We start from the raw sequence: 15460 nt of genomic DNA, 5'->3' as shown, positions 1-15460 counted from the left end.
TGGCCAAAGTGGCCAATATCGTCAATATATCTTAATATCACAGTATGGAATACAACTATTTCAATGACTCCCATTCTGACATGGCAAGTCGCTGCCCCTTTTCAAGTTGAATATGATGTTAGCGCCGTAGGTTGCCCCGCAAAGCCCCAATGCCTCTAGAGACATGTCTCAGTTTGTCTCAAAGCGTGAAGACAGCAATGAATCGTTTCGGTCTGATCCAACCGATCAATCAATCGACTCCGGTCAAGTCGATGACACGTTCAATTCCGGTTGGGTTAATGATACAATCAGATTGATCAGCATCGATACATCCAAACGCAAATTCAAAACCAAATCCCTCCGGACTTTCACCCTGGTGACCCCACCATCCATCATCGTCAACATCCATAGAATCCCAGCAATCATCCGAGCCTCTCGAAGTGCCAGAAGACTGACTCGAAGGACTGGTTAGCGGGTTCAATCCCAGATATTGCACCTCCTCATCTCCCTCTCCATAATCATCCGGAATAACAATAACATCCTCCGCCGATTCCCACCTCATCTCATCAATTTCACCATTGGGCTGCACCTGGTCCACATGCTCGAGCCACTGCCGAATATGCATCATCAGCACCTTAACAACGCAGGGCGGGAACGCATTGCCGATTTGCTTCTTGGCCCCGTTCTGCTTAAAGGGGTACTTGACGGGGAAGCCCTGCAGCGTGGCGTACTCGCGCCGCGTGAAGTCGCGGTAGCCCAGGAAGTGGTAATTCCCCACGCCTCCGGAGCAGGTGATGGTTCGGGAGAGGGGCACGTGAGGAGACCAAGGCGGTTGCGGAACGTTCAGCCACTTCACGCTATCCAGATCGTGCAAAGGATCCCTATTGGCTCGAACTGCGCGAAGGGGAACGGAGATCTTGGATAGAGCCTGAGCCACCGTGACGAACGGCTTAGTGCCATCGCCCGGTTGCGGGTCTTCGACGTGCGTACTGGGCGGGAAGGGGGGTAATGGTTCGCCCGGACACGAACCGATCATGATGAGACGCTGGCGCTTGGCGGGGAGACCCCAGTTCCAGAGGAACACGGCCTTCCACCGGATCGAGTAGCCGTACTGCGTGAAACTGTAGATTAAAGCGTTAAGGTAGACCTCGAACCGGTTGTGCATGATGCCGAACGTCTGCTCGAGGGTGAAGATGCGCGGGCGGATGGTCTTGATTAGTTCGTGGCACGAAAAGAGCACCGACATGTTGGCTTCGTCGTTTTGGCCGGCTACGGTGTGCGCCGGAGACCAGAATTGGCAGGGGGGTGAGAGGTGCAGGACATCGACGCGGATCAGCCGGGGGGAGGAGAGGGGCCTTGTCGGGAGATGAAGTCGAAGATGTCTGTTTGGTATAGAGAGGTTTCCGGGAAGTTCGTGCTATAGGTATCGCATGCAGATTTGTTGGCGTCGCAGGCGATTTGGATTTTGAGGCCTGCCATCTTGGCGCCGCAGGAGGATCCGCCGCCGCCGCAGAACATGTCGCCGAATATGTAGCGTTGACCTGGTAGCTGGTCGATCAAGCCGTCGGCCCGATGGAAAACGTCGTTGGTCTTATCTTCGTTGTCCACGTCCTCAATGAACTCGAAATTGTCGGGCATACCCGGGACGAAAGACCCCCCGCGCACTCTGCCGGCCTTCAGCATCGTTGTCCCTCGCCATCGAGCACGACGTTGGTCTTCCGAAAAGCGGTATCGCTCTTTAGACGCATCTTCGGGCCCAAGATGACAAATCACCCATTCGTGTGTCTGCCCCTTGGCTCTGAACACGGAATTCCGGTAGGTAAGACGGTATTTCCAACGACACACCAAAAGACCATTCTCCTCGATGTCCTTCTTAGTGGTATGAGATTCATCGTATCTGATCTGGGGGAAATCGGCATTGGTGCATACCAGATTGCGGATTCGGCGGACATTGGCTAGCGGGAATTCGATCATGGCCTGCTCTTCATCCGGTCGGGCATCATCCTCGTCGATCATGAGCATCATGGCGACTTCGTTGCGCAGGCGTGGGATCTGCCCGCGAAGGGTGCGGGTGCGAGTGAAAGGGAGGCCACGCAAGAACACTTCACCGGTGGTGGGAGAGCGGAAGATGTGTTTAATTCTCAGGAACTGGAAACGGTATTTATCCGTCACTTTGATCTCATCACGCAACTCGACAGTTATGCCATCTTTAAGGACAACGCCTTCGTCGAGTTCAAACTGAGTGATGAGGTTTCGCGAATCGATGGGTAGGTTTCTGATAGCGATGGTCTTATCCACTGGGGCCTTTTGTTTACGTGATGGGACATCGTCACTAGTGAGGTCGATGAAGTTTTCGATTTCGCGGATAAACTCATTGTGATCTTCGTCTTCGATTTCGATGATTTCTTGGGGAACAATGGGAGCCTGTGGGCGTGGATGATTGTGGACTAGTTCGTTGAAGCGGCTCATGCCAGGTTCTTCTTCCTCTTCCTCCTTCATCATAGCTTGGATATTCGCCATGTCGCGGTCGTACTGGGCTTTCAAGTCGAATTCGCTCCGAGGAAGCGCAGAGTCGGCCATGTTGTGCAATTTTGAGAGTTGAATGGCTCAGATTCCTGATGGATGTTTCAAATTATTTTTCATGTGAGATGAATGCCTCATGGGAGGAAATATTCCAGATGAGATGTAAGTCATAGTACCAGAATCATATTAATTTTATACTGGCTCGTCCCCCCATATGCTGCTATCATACGCACAAAAAAGGAGTCCTTTGTATGATCTTGATAAAAGTCAGGGGTGAAAGGTTAGACTCTGGCTCTGTTAGACTCTTCAAACTTTTATTCCAAATTTCATGAAATCTTCCATCTTGGAGAAATCCTTATTGTCCTAAAGCTCCTTTCACTCAAGATTAGCCCCCCACCCACCTTCTCATACCTCTTAGGACGGTTATTCACTAATCCCCCTTATGCCTTAGCAAACCTACTGGAAGGAACTTCAGAAGGACTCTTTCTTCACCAATCTCATTGTATCACCCGGAAAAAACCGCGTGCCGCCTGTAAGAAGAGTAATTTGATAGCAAAATCTGTGATCAAACTGATTTGGTCAAGGGATCATTGAGAATAGTGAACTTTCTTAACTTCTCATGAGACCGACCAACCCAATCAGCCAACCAGGGTATAGGAAACACATTTTTTCTACATTTTGCTACATCAAAATGTCTTTCTCTTGTTATCTGCATCATACATTTCTTTGGTGTGGTTCGCCTACTGTCAGACGTGGAAAGCTTGAAAGACAAGCGAATACAGGCCTCTATTTTCTCGGTTGACATGCTTGGACTCATGATCCAGGATAAATCATTCCATATGTACAATAGAAGAAGTTTTGGATGAAGGGGTGAACGGAAGTTCTTTTATGGATGATGGCATTGCTTGTGTCCATTATCACGCTCAACGACAATGCATGTTTTCTTTAACGGTCTAGTCGGTCCTATGAAAATGAGAGTGCATTTATTGCAGATTACATCTTTAATATTAAGAAGTCTTCTAAATACAGGTTAAGGAATGTGACAAATATGTTGTTACTTTTGTTTGATGTTCACGATTAGTATATGATTTCAACGTTGCATCAGGGGCGCTGCTGTCGCGGGTATTTCAAGTATGGAGTGAAGGACGAGAGTGCTGGAGAGAAGTCGACTGCCAGCCACCAGTTAGATACCAGCAGTGTAGTGTAGGGGACTTAATAACGATAAGTTAATTGCAGCCCCAAGAGAGTGGAGTCACAACGGCCTACTTATATAGTGCCGACCTTCGCATAGGCTAGGGCCCGTCAAGCCACTGGAGCCCACTAGCTATATAAGGCCTATAAGCCACTGTGGCTTATCTGCACCTGCAGCTGCCTACTTGGTACCCTGCCGCAGTCCTTCTAAGCTGGTCAGTGGTATCAATAATGAGCCGGGGAGTTTTACTTAGAAGATGACCGAACGAAAACATTTGAGAGTCAGAGGTAAAGAAACACCTGTGACGTATACTTTTGCTATGGTGGTGAGGCCAGCCCCTTGAGTGTGGCTCGTTTCTGATCCAATGATCCGGAATCAGACAGTTGCTCAAATACATGAATTGAGCCGTACCACCACGGCGTTCAGAGACCTATAGTGCGGGTTCACTGGTTGCTGATTGCACATTCACAGGCATGGCGCTTCTTTTTGTACCTAAAAAGTTGAAGAACTGAGCCTTCTAAGTAAGCCCTTGCTCCCCTTTCCATCAAGACCCACCTTCGTCGCCCACCCACAAACTTGAGAAAGTTGACATGTGGCGGGTACTTGAAGAAAGTTACGCCCGTTTGATATTCATCAATTGATTAAGCAATAGTGGTTTAGTGGTAAAATCCATCGTTGCCATCGATGGGCCCCGTGTTCGATTCACGGCTATTGCAACTCATATTTTTGCGCTCCTATGTTCTCTAGAATGGCTGAGCTCATTGGAGCTGATCCTCTCTCTTCGAGAAGAAAACTGTGGGAAATTGCACCTGGTCAAGTGGTACGAGTAGAGGACAAGTCTAGTCCAGTGGACATCAACTGGGAACACGGCCTTGTATACCATTGCAGTGCCTCGGCACTAGTAACATTCTGCACCTTGTAGCACCAACCGTGGGCCGTCTGGGCGCCAATTATCGATCATACCTCTATGGTGGTAGCTTCAAGTCCAGGGAAATATACGATACCTTGAAGCCGATGAAGAAGCTGAAGGATACTATGGATAAAACCGTCAGGAAGATTGAGATCAAGAGAGTGGTGGATATCGATTGCTTAGCTTTTGAGCGTGAAAAATATCAATAAAGACGGAGATGACATGGTCCTCCTGAATGATTGACATAGGGGGGATTACGGAACACCTCCCAAATCCTGCTATCCAGTAATCCTTCAATCATTGGCTAAGAGAGAACTACAACGTAAAGCGCTTCACCGACGCGCTGTAGCAGTGGAATCCGCTCGCCAACGATGACGAAGCCCCCCACGCGGCGTCGAGCCCAAGCGGATAGTGCAGCGCTTCTCCCCGCGTTTTCCACTGTTGCCATTCTGCCCGTCTACCAGTCGTAAACGTACAGGCCCCGAAAACGCCTTCCTCTACCAGTACGCTGAGGAGCTCATGCAATTCTTCCGTGCCGATATTGTGGAGGGCGGAACACCGAGCCCATTTGGATTACACAATGGTTAGAAGTCTGCAACAGGCGCAATATCGATAAGTCGTTCCAGGGTACCGAGGATGCGTGTGAGGTTGGCGCAATAGGCGTATCCGCTCAAGGGGTTGGTCACGAATCGCATTTGGGTTTACGTTGTTGATGGCGAGGCACAGAAAAGCGCACGAGCTCGAGTATCTCCTGTGCTACCAAGATGAATAAGGTGGCTGGGTTGTATTGCTGGAAGACCCGTTTAACATATACCAATGCGGGTCCAGCGAACCAAAGATGCGAGAACTCGGGAGTATCAAGGCACAGAGATAATGCAGAAGAAAATATTTCGAATTGTTTTGAGATGGGATAGAGACCCGCATTGATCTCGTCTGGCTGGATATTAATGAATAACGCCCCTAAGACAGGTTTCCTATTAGCACACACGCAAGCAACTACAAATCCATGGATATCCCGCTCGTCATCGCCGACCTGTACCGCACCATTTCCTCCGCCGAGAACATCCCGTATAGTCTCGTCAGATGCTGTGCCCCAGAAAGGAGGGTATACTGCGAGAACATTGCCGTGGAAAGTGGACGAAGTCTCGGCTGATAACCGACATTGGGAGGATCTGTCGCCTTTAATCGTTCCACCCATGCGTTCGGGGGCCCATTGCCCGGGTCCTGTCCCCTGAAATTTGCCATCACCACGGGGTCGAAATTGATCCGGCTGTCGTGTCGCTTGAGCCGCTCTCTTTCCCAGAACACCAGCCCCCGCCAGTTGAACTGATCGCCATTAACCGCGCGCTCCAGAGCTGCAATTTCACGGGCTTCCGAGTCCGATCCGGATGGTTTTGTGTAGGTCATGGTGTACGCCCATGAACCATCGTTCGTTCCTTCTGGTGCTCCATTCCAGCGCCGCATGGATATTGGCACTTTCGATGGGTAACTAACCACCTTATAGTTTGTTCCTGCATTGTCAGACTGAAATTTCCAGCATTTACCCAATGCCGTCATAAAGAACCGATTTTGGAACGCCTGCATTTTCCCAGCAATCTTGTTCCATCGTTCATCGTATGGGCGGGGGTCGCCTGTCAGTTTGGGAGTGTGAAGAATTAATTGTCTCAACTCCAGCAGCCCTCGACTCATAACGTGCTCCAGCTTGGCCCCTCCCGGCCTGGATTGACTGCCTGGAACCATGGCTGTCGATCGTCTGCTGATGTGCCAGGAGATTCTGAAGTGTGATGCTAGGATCCACTCAATCATTCCGTAGACTCCATCGAGCTCTGCAATCATGAAAGGCTGCAATGACTGGAGAAACAAAGCTTGCTCTGCCACTCTTCCATTGAACGAATGATCCCGATGATCAGCCGGTTGATGAAATAGGACACAATACAGTTGAAAAAGCAGCAAAGCTCGACGTATGCGGTAGTTCTCGACTGACGTGAATGAATACTCATTTTCCCAAGACGTGTTCTGCAGTACGGCCAGTGTAATGTCGCAGAGGTTACCGCCATATACAATTGTCAGACTATGGTGGAATCTTATCATCCAGAACTCAATGCTATCAATAATCTGATCCAGGGAGTTCAGGGTCTGGACTGTTCGTGGCAGGGCAGGAAGGGGAGTATCGTCACTTCTTGCTTGGAATTTGCGTATCCATCGAACAAAAGCCATTGGACCTCGTTCAAAGGGACGTAAAGTGCGGGATACCTTAATTATGCGATAGATAATGTGTCTGATCTCCTGGTTGTTCGACATACCCGGGAATCCATCGAAGGCAAGCTGGACGAAGGAAGGAAAATGATCCCGCAGAACGCTCGCAGCTTGGCGAAAATTTGAAGTGATAAGATCCAAATTGGAGTTTTCCAACAACCCGAGTATTCTTATTTGGATCTCGACAGGAAGATCAAAGAGTCGAAAGCGTTGGCCGGGGTGTTCAAGTTCCATGATAGAAGTTGGGGCTGTGCAGTTGCTTGTAAGCCTGATAGTGCGGGGCTAATCTTGCCAAGCCTGTGATATCTGGAAGAAGACCGCAAGGAGATAGCACTAAGTAGATGGCGCGAGTAGGATAACTAGTATGGACATTGCAAAGCAATGGAGTCTGATTTATTTTCACTCGGAGAATCTTGCTGGAAATTTAATGTGGTATAACGGTAGCCAGGAACGGCGAGTAGTGGAGTGGAGACTGACATGAGGCGGTAGAAATGAGGACAATGGACATCAAAGTACGCAGCAGGGTTGGAAGAAAACAATGCGCTCAACCGCATTACCGCGTTTAGTAATCGAGACGGAAAGTGATAAGGTTGGAAATGGGAAGTGCCGGAAGCTTCTATGATGCCAGAAGAGATTTACAGTTGTTCGAAGCGAATCTTGCGGAATACGCACCAGCGTGAGACTATTCGGGAACAGTGAAAAAGGGCGAGCTAACCTACCTGCAACAAGCCGAATTCGGATGCAGTGGACGAGAAGATTTAATCGCAGTTCGGTGAAGGTTTAAGGATGCGTTGGCTGGTTTGATTTCAGAGAACGTCCATGCCGGACACGTCCCGAATTTCGACTCGCTCGACACAATGTGCAGCCTGCATCTCAGCCTGCATCTGAGGCTCGTTTGTTGCGCCAGTGTTGCCGGCGATTGACGGAATGCATCTCGAGGCTCGGGCAACTCTGAAGCGCCTCGTCGAGTTGGACAAACGGGCATGAGAAAGCCACAAATTGATGGCAGTAACCTCTGGCCGCAACTGGCTGGCCAGTTCATGGAAATTATTCGATCGACGCGGAGTTGTCGCTATCAACTCAAGTGCGCTGCCTTGGTGAATCCCCGTCTTCAAGTCTGTCGAGAGTCAACACGCAAGGGCTATTCTAGACCCATGGAGCCTTCTCTAACTTGCACGAAACGGGGCGTCCCATCATCTGATATTGATGGAATTGTCACGAATTTTGACTCGATAATGGTGGTTTTCAGGTGGGTCGTTTCTGGGAGTCCGCACCTTGATTGACTCTGAGCGGCCCGGTCGGTGGGCAGCGGCGACGTTGAAATCTGGAAGTAAATCGGCGGCGGCCGTTCTTGCCAAGCCAAGCCAGTTTGTACATTATCTGAGTGCCACCAGCACTCGCCCCATTCTGTTTGCGACTTCATCTTGGACTCGAATCACTTAGACATTCTGCCAGACTTCAAGCTGTGGTATTGCAGAGGGATTTGTGCGATTCCAACTTGCTCACGAATCATCAGCAAGCGGCCAATTCCATTATAATTGTCGCCTCGTTCGAAGTCATGATCGCAGCCAGCTGAAAAATGCAAACACGCCGTCGTCGCATCGAGAGGCGCTATGAGGTCTCAGATTATCCCAACCTCGACAATTGATTGGTCTCGCTGTTACGCAAAAGGCCTTGCCGGCACCAGAATATTTAGGCAAACGGTCTGTTGCGCCTCAAGTGTTTAATTGACTTGTGCACCCCCGAGCTGGCGACTTCAATTCAATCTCAGGCAAGCTTGGCATTGTGGTGCTTAGCATTTATGACAGGCCCATTTGGTACGCCTTATGGCGCATTTTGGCACAGTCGATCATTCGATCGTTTCTGACAGAATCTCCTGAGCCAGAATGTGACTTTAGATGCATCTGGGGCGACGCGCCCCCGGCGCAAACAAGACAGCTTGTGTCTTTGTTGGAAGTCGCTTTTCTGCCTTCGGGGTCGAAGTCGTAAGAGGCGACTGAGTGCACGACGACAGCAACCATGGCTTCTTTGGTTTCCTACAACATCGCGTACACTGCGCTGATGGGGATTCTGGTACTTGCGCTTCTGCCACTCTTCATCACGGCTTGCGTTGTGATTCACCGCAGGAGGGACACCGCACGACTGGGCTTCATATGGCTCAAACTTGCTCTCTTCTGGATGTTCCTGTCAGTCGTTCCCTGTCCGCAACGGCCTCGAAGCTCTTTGCTAATACCATACAGAGGGTCACTTCTAGTCGCCATCGGCAACACTCTCATTGTATTTGTGCAGACAGATGTGCTGGATAACCTCACCGGGACCTGGGATTACGTGGAGGCGACCGCTCGAATTAGCGACTTTGGGTACTACTTCGAGGCTTTAGCGGAGATTTTCACCCTCCTATCGTTGGTCAATATCGGCCTCGGAATACTGTGTTGCTGGGATGTGATGCGCAAGACAAGACGGGTGCTGAAATGGGTCACGTACGGGTTCGCAATTATGGAGACTGTATTCGCCCTCGCAGAGCTTATCTTGTACGAGGCCTGGTTGACCGCCTACTACCGCGACGAAAGTATAAGTTCCCGGAGTCACCTAGAGGCCATGCGCAAACTTGGCGCCGCATACGTTATCTTGCTATGGATTGCCGTGCTTGCGGTCATCGGCTTTTCTAGCTTCGTCGTGGCCCTGTCCCAGAAGAGGGCAGCCCACCGCAAGGTGAGTGATCTAGGTCCTCCCGCAGTTTCATGTGGATGAGAGCACTCTTTCATTGTGCTGACTTGCCCCCGCTACAGGCTGCCGTGCTGCTCCTTGTCGCATCCATCATGGACTTCATCTGCCACACATGGAATCTCGCCACGGATGGCACCTGGGTTTTCTCTGGCCTCCATCGACCTGGCACATACGACACCATTCTTGAGGCCGTTCTGGGGTACTGGCCTCGCTTCGTCGCCCTTGTTTTTCTCTTCGTCGTTGGATCGAAAAAGATGGGCGGCTTATGGTCAACTGCTCAGAATTTCGCCCCGCCGAACCAGTACTTCAACTACGGTGCCCAATCCATGGCTCAACAACCTTATCCGCAGCAGCATGCTCCCCAAAAATATGCGCAACCACAAGGCTATCCTCAGCAGCCACAACAGGGCTACGGGCTGCACACCTATCAGCCACGGGCGGGACTGAATGGCTCACACTGGCAACAGCCAGCGATTCAGCATGAGCTTGGGAATCAGAATGAGCGATCAGTTCACCCCCAGGTCCGATCCGCCGAATTGCGAGGGTCCGAAACAGCCAGTGAACTTCAGTCGCACAATGGTCTATACTAATCGCATGATCAGAAGTAATACGGCATTGACGTTTTGGGTTTCCGAACGTCCGATTAGAGTCATCAGTGACTTTCCTCACGGGAATACTTGTGGATATTGACTGAGCTGACCAGGACAGCCAATATGGCATTTGGGGAACTGTTTCGTGATACGATACCCTACTATGGCGCCGGTGCCTTTGAAGGGATTGTACCATCGGGTAACAATACATAGCTTGCATTTGTCCGTTGCGCCTGAGCTTCTTCATTGGTGATGCCTCTTACAGCCCACTACTCGTCCTCGGGATTATTGCTATTTCCTTACATGTTAGCCTTCAAGGCCACAAACGCATCATCCCGACCCCCAACGAATCTCGCCTCGCACGTCTTCCAGTTGATAATCTTCCAGATATTCTCCACATACGCCGCCTTGCCATTCAGATACTGCAGGTAATACGCATGCTCCCACATATCCACCCCCAAAATCGGCGTGTCACCCACCACGACCGCCTCCTGGTTCGCCAGCGTCACGATGCGCAACAGTCCCGTGCCCTTCTCCTTGACGAGCCACCCCCACCCACTGCCCTGGATCCCCAGAAGCTCCGCCGTGAACGCCGCCTTGAACTTGTCGAGGCTGCCCCATGTCGAGGCGATGGCGGCATGCAGCGTGGGCGCCGCTGTCTCGGGTTTGGCGTCCGCGGACGAGGCGGGACAAAGGTTCTGCCAGAAGAGCGAGTGGTTGATGTGGCCGCCGCCGTTGAAGCGGATCGCGGAGAGTTGCGCGGCGTGGTCGGCTAGGTTTCCTTGTGAGAGAGCGGTGGCGGAGGTTTCGAGGGCTTTGTTTAGGTTCGTGATGTAGGTTTGGTGGTGCTTGCTGTGGTGAAGCTCCATGATCTGCTTGGAAATGCTGGGCTCCAAGGCCTGAGGTTTTCGTTTAGCGTCATTACTTCTATGACACTGGCTCATAGATGGGGACCATCAGTGAAGTTGTTTTACTTACATCATAGGCATAGGGCAACTTGGGCAGAGTGTAAGGCATGGTTGCTGTGGCGTCTTGGTGGAAATTATAGAAATGGGCAGTTCTCGAAGATGATGAAGGGCGAGGTTGACGATTAAGCTGAGACGATTAGTTGGGTTGAGTTGGGAGGGACTGGGAGTTGGGTGTGCACGTTCGTGTTGTTGGATGTGGTTCTGCAAATGCGGGCTGTCATCTTGTCACCTTGATGGCCAGGTTGCATCAATGTGCTCCGCCTTGGCCGAGCACTTCGCCGAACACATCATTCCATGCAGACCTTCCAAGTTATTGAACAGAATACCTGAATGGGGTGGTAATGTACTCTCGAAGCCAATTGATTTCCAGCTGAGTTCCGAGGTCAGGCTGTCATGTGGTCTTTTGTTGCACTTTGAGCGCAAACCCGCGCAATCCGCGCAAACTTGCTCACCAACATGAATCAGGAATACAAGCTTCAACTTGCGTAGTGAAAAAGAAACTGTCAATTCCATCGTCGCCCAACGTTTTGGACACTTCCGAAACATAGGGCCATTTTATTTAAACGCCTGGATGAATCCGAAGCGTTGGTCCGGTAAAGGGGTAGGGTTTAGCGCCAAGCAATATGTGGCTCCAGCTCGTTATACTTGATGCTTAAGTAGCCGTATCCCCCCATGAATGATGCCCGCGGATATTTTTTATTGACACATAAGTTTCTGATGCAACCCAGTCCTTGTATATACTGTCGAGCCTACCTTTATGACATTAAGCTGTGATTCTTCGAGAGTTTGTTCCTATTCATTGCACTTCTCCCCGACCTTTGCGAGGTACTATACCACGTTTGTCGCCAAGGATCAATGCTGCCGCTGCCTTGATAGCTCTATACCTAACTCCACCACTTTCAGCTTCCCATTCCAAGAATATACATTTCAAGCACGAACCCGATCTAGACATGTGTGGTGACTCAACCCGTCAGTCTCGGGGAGGTGCATTGGCAGTCCTCAACCCTCGGATCCAGCTCGCTCGAGATACAATTCCAGCGTCATTAGAAGCGAACCTTCACTTCCATGACCAAGCCGGAGGAAATACCACAGCCACGCACCTTACAATTACATCCACATCCCCAGACGACTTCTCCCGAGTGACGCGCTGTGTTGTAGGCATCCAGTGAGTTCTTTCTCAATACTTGTGATAGTTCCCCATTCTTGCGCTTCCATGAAATTAAAGTACACGCACGCTGATATTAATTAGTTTGACTGGCGATTTAACGAAGCCCGCCAAGTCTAGCCCACTGTTGTACAAGTTGGACTGCAAGCCCGATAATGAAGACGTGCTAGCGGGGTCAATAGAGCTACTACTGACGAGGCCTCTGACTATCGGGGTTGGCGGTGATGGTATCATTGGCCGTCGAGTTTCGGTTTGGTTACAGGGTGATGAGGCGCTCATTGCTGAGGGCATTGTGGGTTATAATTGAGACGTCCAGGTGACAGACTGATGTGCTGGGCCAAGAGTGGATTATAACCCAAATTCCGGGGAAGGCATGCTCTGACCACTGAAACGGCGCCGCTGGTACGGTTCAAAAACATTAAAAACTGATAATTGCGGATTACATGAGCTAGGCTACAAAAAAGGGTTCACAGGATTGCATTGAGACGACTACCTGAAAACAAGAGGCGCTGTTGTCTTCATATTTGACTGGTACATAGATCCTTAAGTACGGCGTTTTCACTACTAAGGGTATAAAGTGGTAAGCAGCTGCTGGCGGTTGATGGAGCGGACAGTCACTTGTTAAATAGATAAACTAAAGAAAAATGAACAAGCCCTGAGATACTCATTGTAGGTACCGGACTTCCTAATTTTCCCATCAACTAATATAATATTGATCGTTGTTTACTTGTAACTGAGAATATCAGCGAGAATAGGCTGACTGAATGCAATAAGAGCAGAAACCGTCATATCGTACCATCAAGACTCAAAAGTCTCAGATCGCAACTTGCATACAGTCTTAACAAAGTTTGGTCGTCAGGGGTATCCAGTATTGTATTTACGATTTTAGCCTGCTCAGGCTACTACATATTAATTAAAAGAGCGCGCCAACCCACGACGGGAACCAATATCCCAGGTACAGGTTGGACGGAAATTCATCCAACAGCCTAACAACTTCTAGCCAACTTGGACCTTGCGCGGATCTGGGCGCCAAAGAAGTACAATATATAGATCAAGGCCACAAGGCCGAACGAGATGAAGCCGAGCGTGGCCATAGCCCACTTGGCGCTCATACGCTCGAACATGGCGATACCTGATCATGAGGTCAGCAAACTGGGAAGCGAGGGCAACTGGACGGTGTGTGAACTTACCAGCATGAGCACAGCCAGCGGCAATCAGGAACGACGGAATCAAGAAGGCGGCAATGGCCGAGGCCGCCAGGTTGGTATACGAGTCAGCAATGTAGTTCAGCATACTCAACCAAAGTAGGGGGTCGGCGAATCCAAGAACGGCACCGGCCACAACGGGAGACCAGAAGGAGGTGTTGCCATCACACGTGAAGGCAAACCACAGGAGCGAGACGGGGAACAACCAGACGACCACCAGCGAAGTAAGGAAGCGGGCCTCGGGGCGGCTCGCGCCGTGCTTCTTACGGTCGCGGGTGAAGACCCAAGTCTGCACGGGGACGAAGCAGAACATGACGGTGACGCCGACGACGAAGTTGAGGTAGGTGAGGTCGGCAGCGATGTAGGACAGGCCGTTGTTGACGACAAAGACGGAGAAGACGCCGTCGAGGTAGAGGAACAGCAGCCCGTAGGCGAAGCCGTTGTAGATGCCTAGGAAGGTCACGATGGGCTCGGTGAACATGATGCGGAGCGCCATGGTCGAGACGAATCGGATTTCGCGGAGCACGCTGATCTTCTCCTCAAGCACGGCGAGCTCCTCGGTTTCATCGACCTGCTGCTTTCGCACGGCGTTTCTGATGACGATGGCGGGCAGCGTCTCGGGGATGAAGATCAGGATGATGGCGAACGAGCCGCCAATGATGACACTATTTGCTCCAAGTCAGCACGCGCAGCGCAGGGGCGCTCACACGAGGGCATCAACGCACTTGATCCAAAAAATCCATGGCAAGCCCATCTTGACATTGTCAGCAATCAACTCGCCGACGGGAGACCCCAAGCTGGCGCCAATGTTGGCCGACGCGACAAACAACGCCATGGGCTGCCCAGCACCATCTTCACTGCCGAACAAATCGGCAATGGTGCCCGCGACATTACTCAAAGCCACACTCCCAGAAATTCCACTCAACAGCTGGAAGATGATCAACATGGGCAAGTTCAGCGGTAACGCGCACCCAATGTTGATGAGGGCATAGCACGCGATGGCCACTACATAGACCCATTTGCGACCCCCAATATCGCTAAACAAGTATAAGCAACGAACTTTGAGTTACACGACAGCCAGCCCACCCCACACACTGGCTAGTTGCTCTCAAATCAACTGCGAAGAGGTGTGAACATACGAGAGAGGTCCCAGGAAAGCCGGACCAACCGCCGTGCCGATGATGAACATGCTCTGCCCCAGCGCCACGACCTGGGTGTCGGTTACGCCGAACTTCTCCTCGATGAGGAACTCCGCGCTCACGTACGTCGTGCTCGTGAGAGTAACGAAGATTTGCAGCAGACAGTACACGCTGATGATAAGCCATTTCTTGACCCGGCTCCAATGAATTGGATGGGCTGCATTGCTAGTGCTGATGCGCTGCAAAGCCAGCGCCACGTCCCCGCTGACGTTGCTGTTGCTTTCCATGTCGCTGCTGCTGTGTGGCGGGCGGTGGCCTTCCTTTTCCGTATCCATCTTTTCGGTGACTTGGGCTGGTTCACTGAAGACCATTGATGCGACCACCAGATTCAATTATCGTCTTCTTCGTCGTCGAGATTCGTCATCCACCGACAGGTTATCGAGGTTTTGCGCACGCGACCCGGAGAGGGATGTTCGTTGTAAACGACCAGAAACCGCGACATCGAGTTGGGTGGCACTGTCTGGCTCATATATGTATCCCGGAACCGCGGCACGAAAGATGTGTGCGTGGGAAACGTGGGAAACGTGGGTTGCATAGGCTTGGCCTTATCGCCTAGCTCCACCGCGATGACGATTTGCAGCCATTCTATTGTCCTCGCCAGCTTTCAGGGGGGTTAAAAATAATAAAAATAAAAGAGACAAAAGAGATAAATCAGGGACCACCCGTGGCGTGTGAGATCTCAGTTGGAGACGTGATTCGCAGAATGAGGTCCATTTAGGGCAAGATAACGGAAATTAGCGGATTCA

At 50.9% G+C, this 15460-nt stretch overlaps 6 protein-coding genes and 1 non-coding gene across 7 annotated transcripts; 2 read left to right on the top strand and 5 right to left on the bottom strand.

The window, feature by feature from the left end:
- Window positions 1-229: 229 nt before the first annotated feature.
- On the bottom strand, window positions 230-1281 carry BCR38DRAFT_495430 (S-adenosyl-L-methionine-dependent methyltransferase; the record flags this gene model as incomplete). Its single annotated transcript, XM_040864739.1, has 1 exon — window positions 230-1281. Exon 1 carries the CDS (start codon window positions 1223-1225, stop codon window positions 230-232), a length of 996 nt encoding a protein of 331 aa, XP_040713730.1. The 5' UTR covers window positions 1226-1281.
- A 30-nt stretch (window positions 1282-1311) lies between these two features.
- Window positions 1312-2559, bottom strand: BCR38DRAFT_476344 (uncharacterized protein; the record flags this gene model as incomplete). The annotated part of the gene is made up of 1 exon (XM_040863033.1): window positions 1312-2559. One exon carries the CDS (start codon window positions 2557-2559, stop codon window positions 1312-1314), a length of 1248 nt encoding a protein of 415 aa, XP_040713729.1.
- Window positions 2560-4339: 1780 nt separating this feature from the next.
- On the top strand, window positions 4340-4410 carry BCR38DRAFT_t244. Its single transcript has one exon. It is a non-coding gene; the product is annotated as a tRNA-Gly (tRNA).
- An 831-nt stretch (window positions 4411-5241) lies between these two features.
- BCR38DRAFT_440808 (uncharacterized protein) lies at window positions 5242-7460 on the bottom strand. The gene has a single exon (XM_040860731.1). The coding sequence runs from the start codon at window positions 7092-7094 to the stop codon at window positions 5601-5603; it is 1494 nt and encodes a 497-aa protein (XP_040713728.1). The 5' UTR covers window positions 7095-7460; the 3' UTR covers window positions 5242-5600.
- A 1419-nt stretch (window positions 7461-8879) lies between these two features.
- Window positions 8880-10177, top strand: BCR38DRAFT_411504 (uncharacterized protein; the record flags this gene model as incomplete). Its single annotated transcript, XM_040858586.1, has 3 exons — window positions 8880-9046; window positions 9101-9572; window positions 9650-10177. 3 exons carry the CDS (start codon window positions 8880-8882, stop codon window positions 10175-10177), a joined length of 1167 nt encoding a protein of 388 aa, XP_040713727.1.
- Window positions 10178-10476: 299 nt separating this feature from the next.
- Window positions 10477-11194, bottom strand: BCR38DRAFT_487393 (cytoplasmic manganese antioxidant oxidoreductase; the record flags this gene model as incomplete). The annotated part of the gene is made up of 2 exons (XM_040864152.1): window positions 10477-11076; window positions 11156-11194. 2 exons carry the CDS (start codon window positions 11192-11194, stop codon window positions 10477-10479), a joined length of 639 nt encoding a protein of 212 aa, XP_040713726.1.
- Window positions 11195-13296: 2102 nt separating this feature from the next.
- BCR38DRAFT_347780 (vitamin b6 transporter bsu1) lies at window positions 13297-14941 on the bottom strand (the record flags this gene model as incomplete). The annotated part of the gene is made up of 4 exons (XM_040856374.1): window positions 13297-13442; window positions 13501-14180; window positions 14241-14552; window positions 14655-14941. 4 exons carry the CDS (start codon window positions 14939-14941, stop codon window positions 13297-13299), a joined length of 1425 nt encoding a protein of 474 aa, XP_040713725.1.
- Window positions 14942-15460: the final 519 nt, after the last annotated feature.

Source organism: Pseudomassariella vexata (assembly GCF_002105095.1).
Source record: "Pseudomassariella vexata strain CBS 129021 chromosome Unknown BCR38scaffold_10, whole genome shotgun sequence".
NCBI classification, from domain to species: domain Eukaryota; kingdom Fungi; phylum Ascomycota; class Sordariomycetes; order Amphisphaeriales; family Pseudomassariaceae; genus Pseudomassariella; species Pseudomassariella vexata.
Note: the sequence above shows the minus strand (reverse complement) of the source record. Positions and strands in the feature narration are given on the sequence as shown.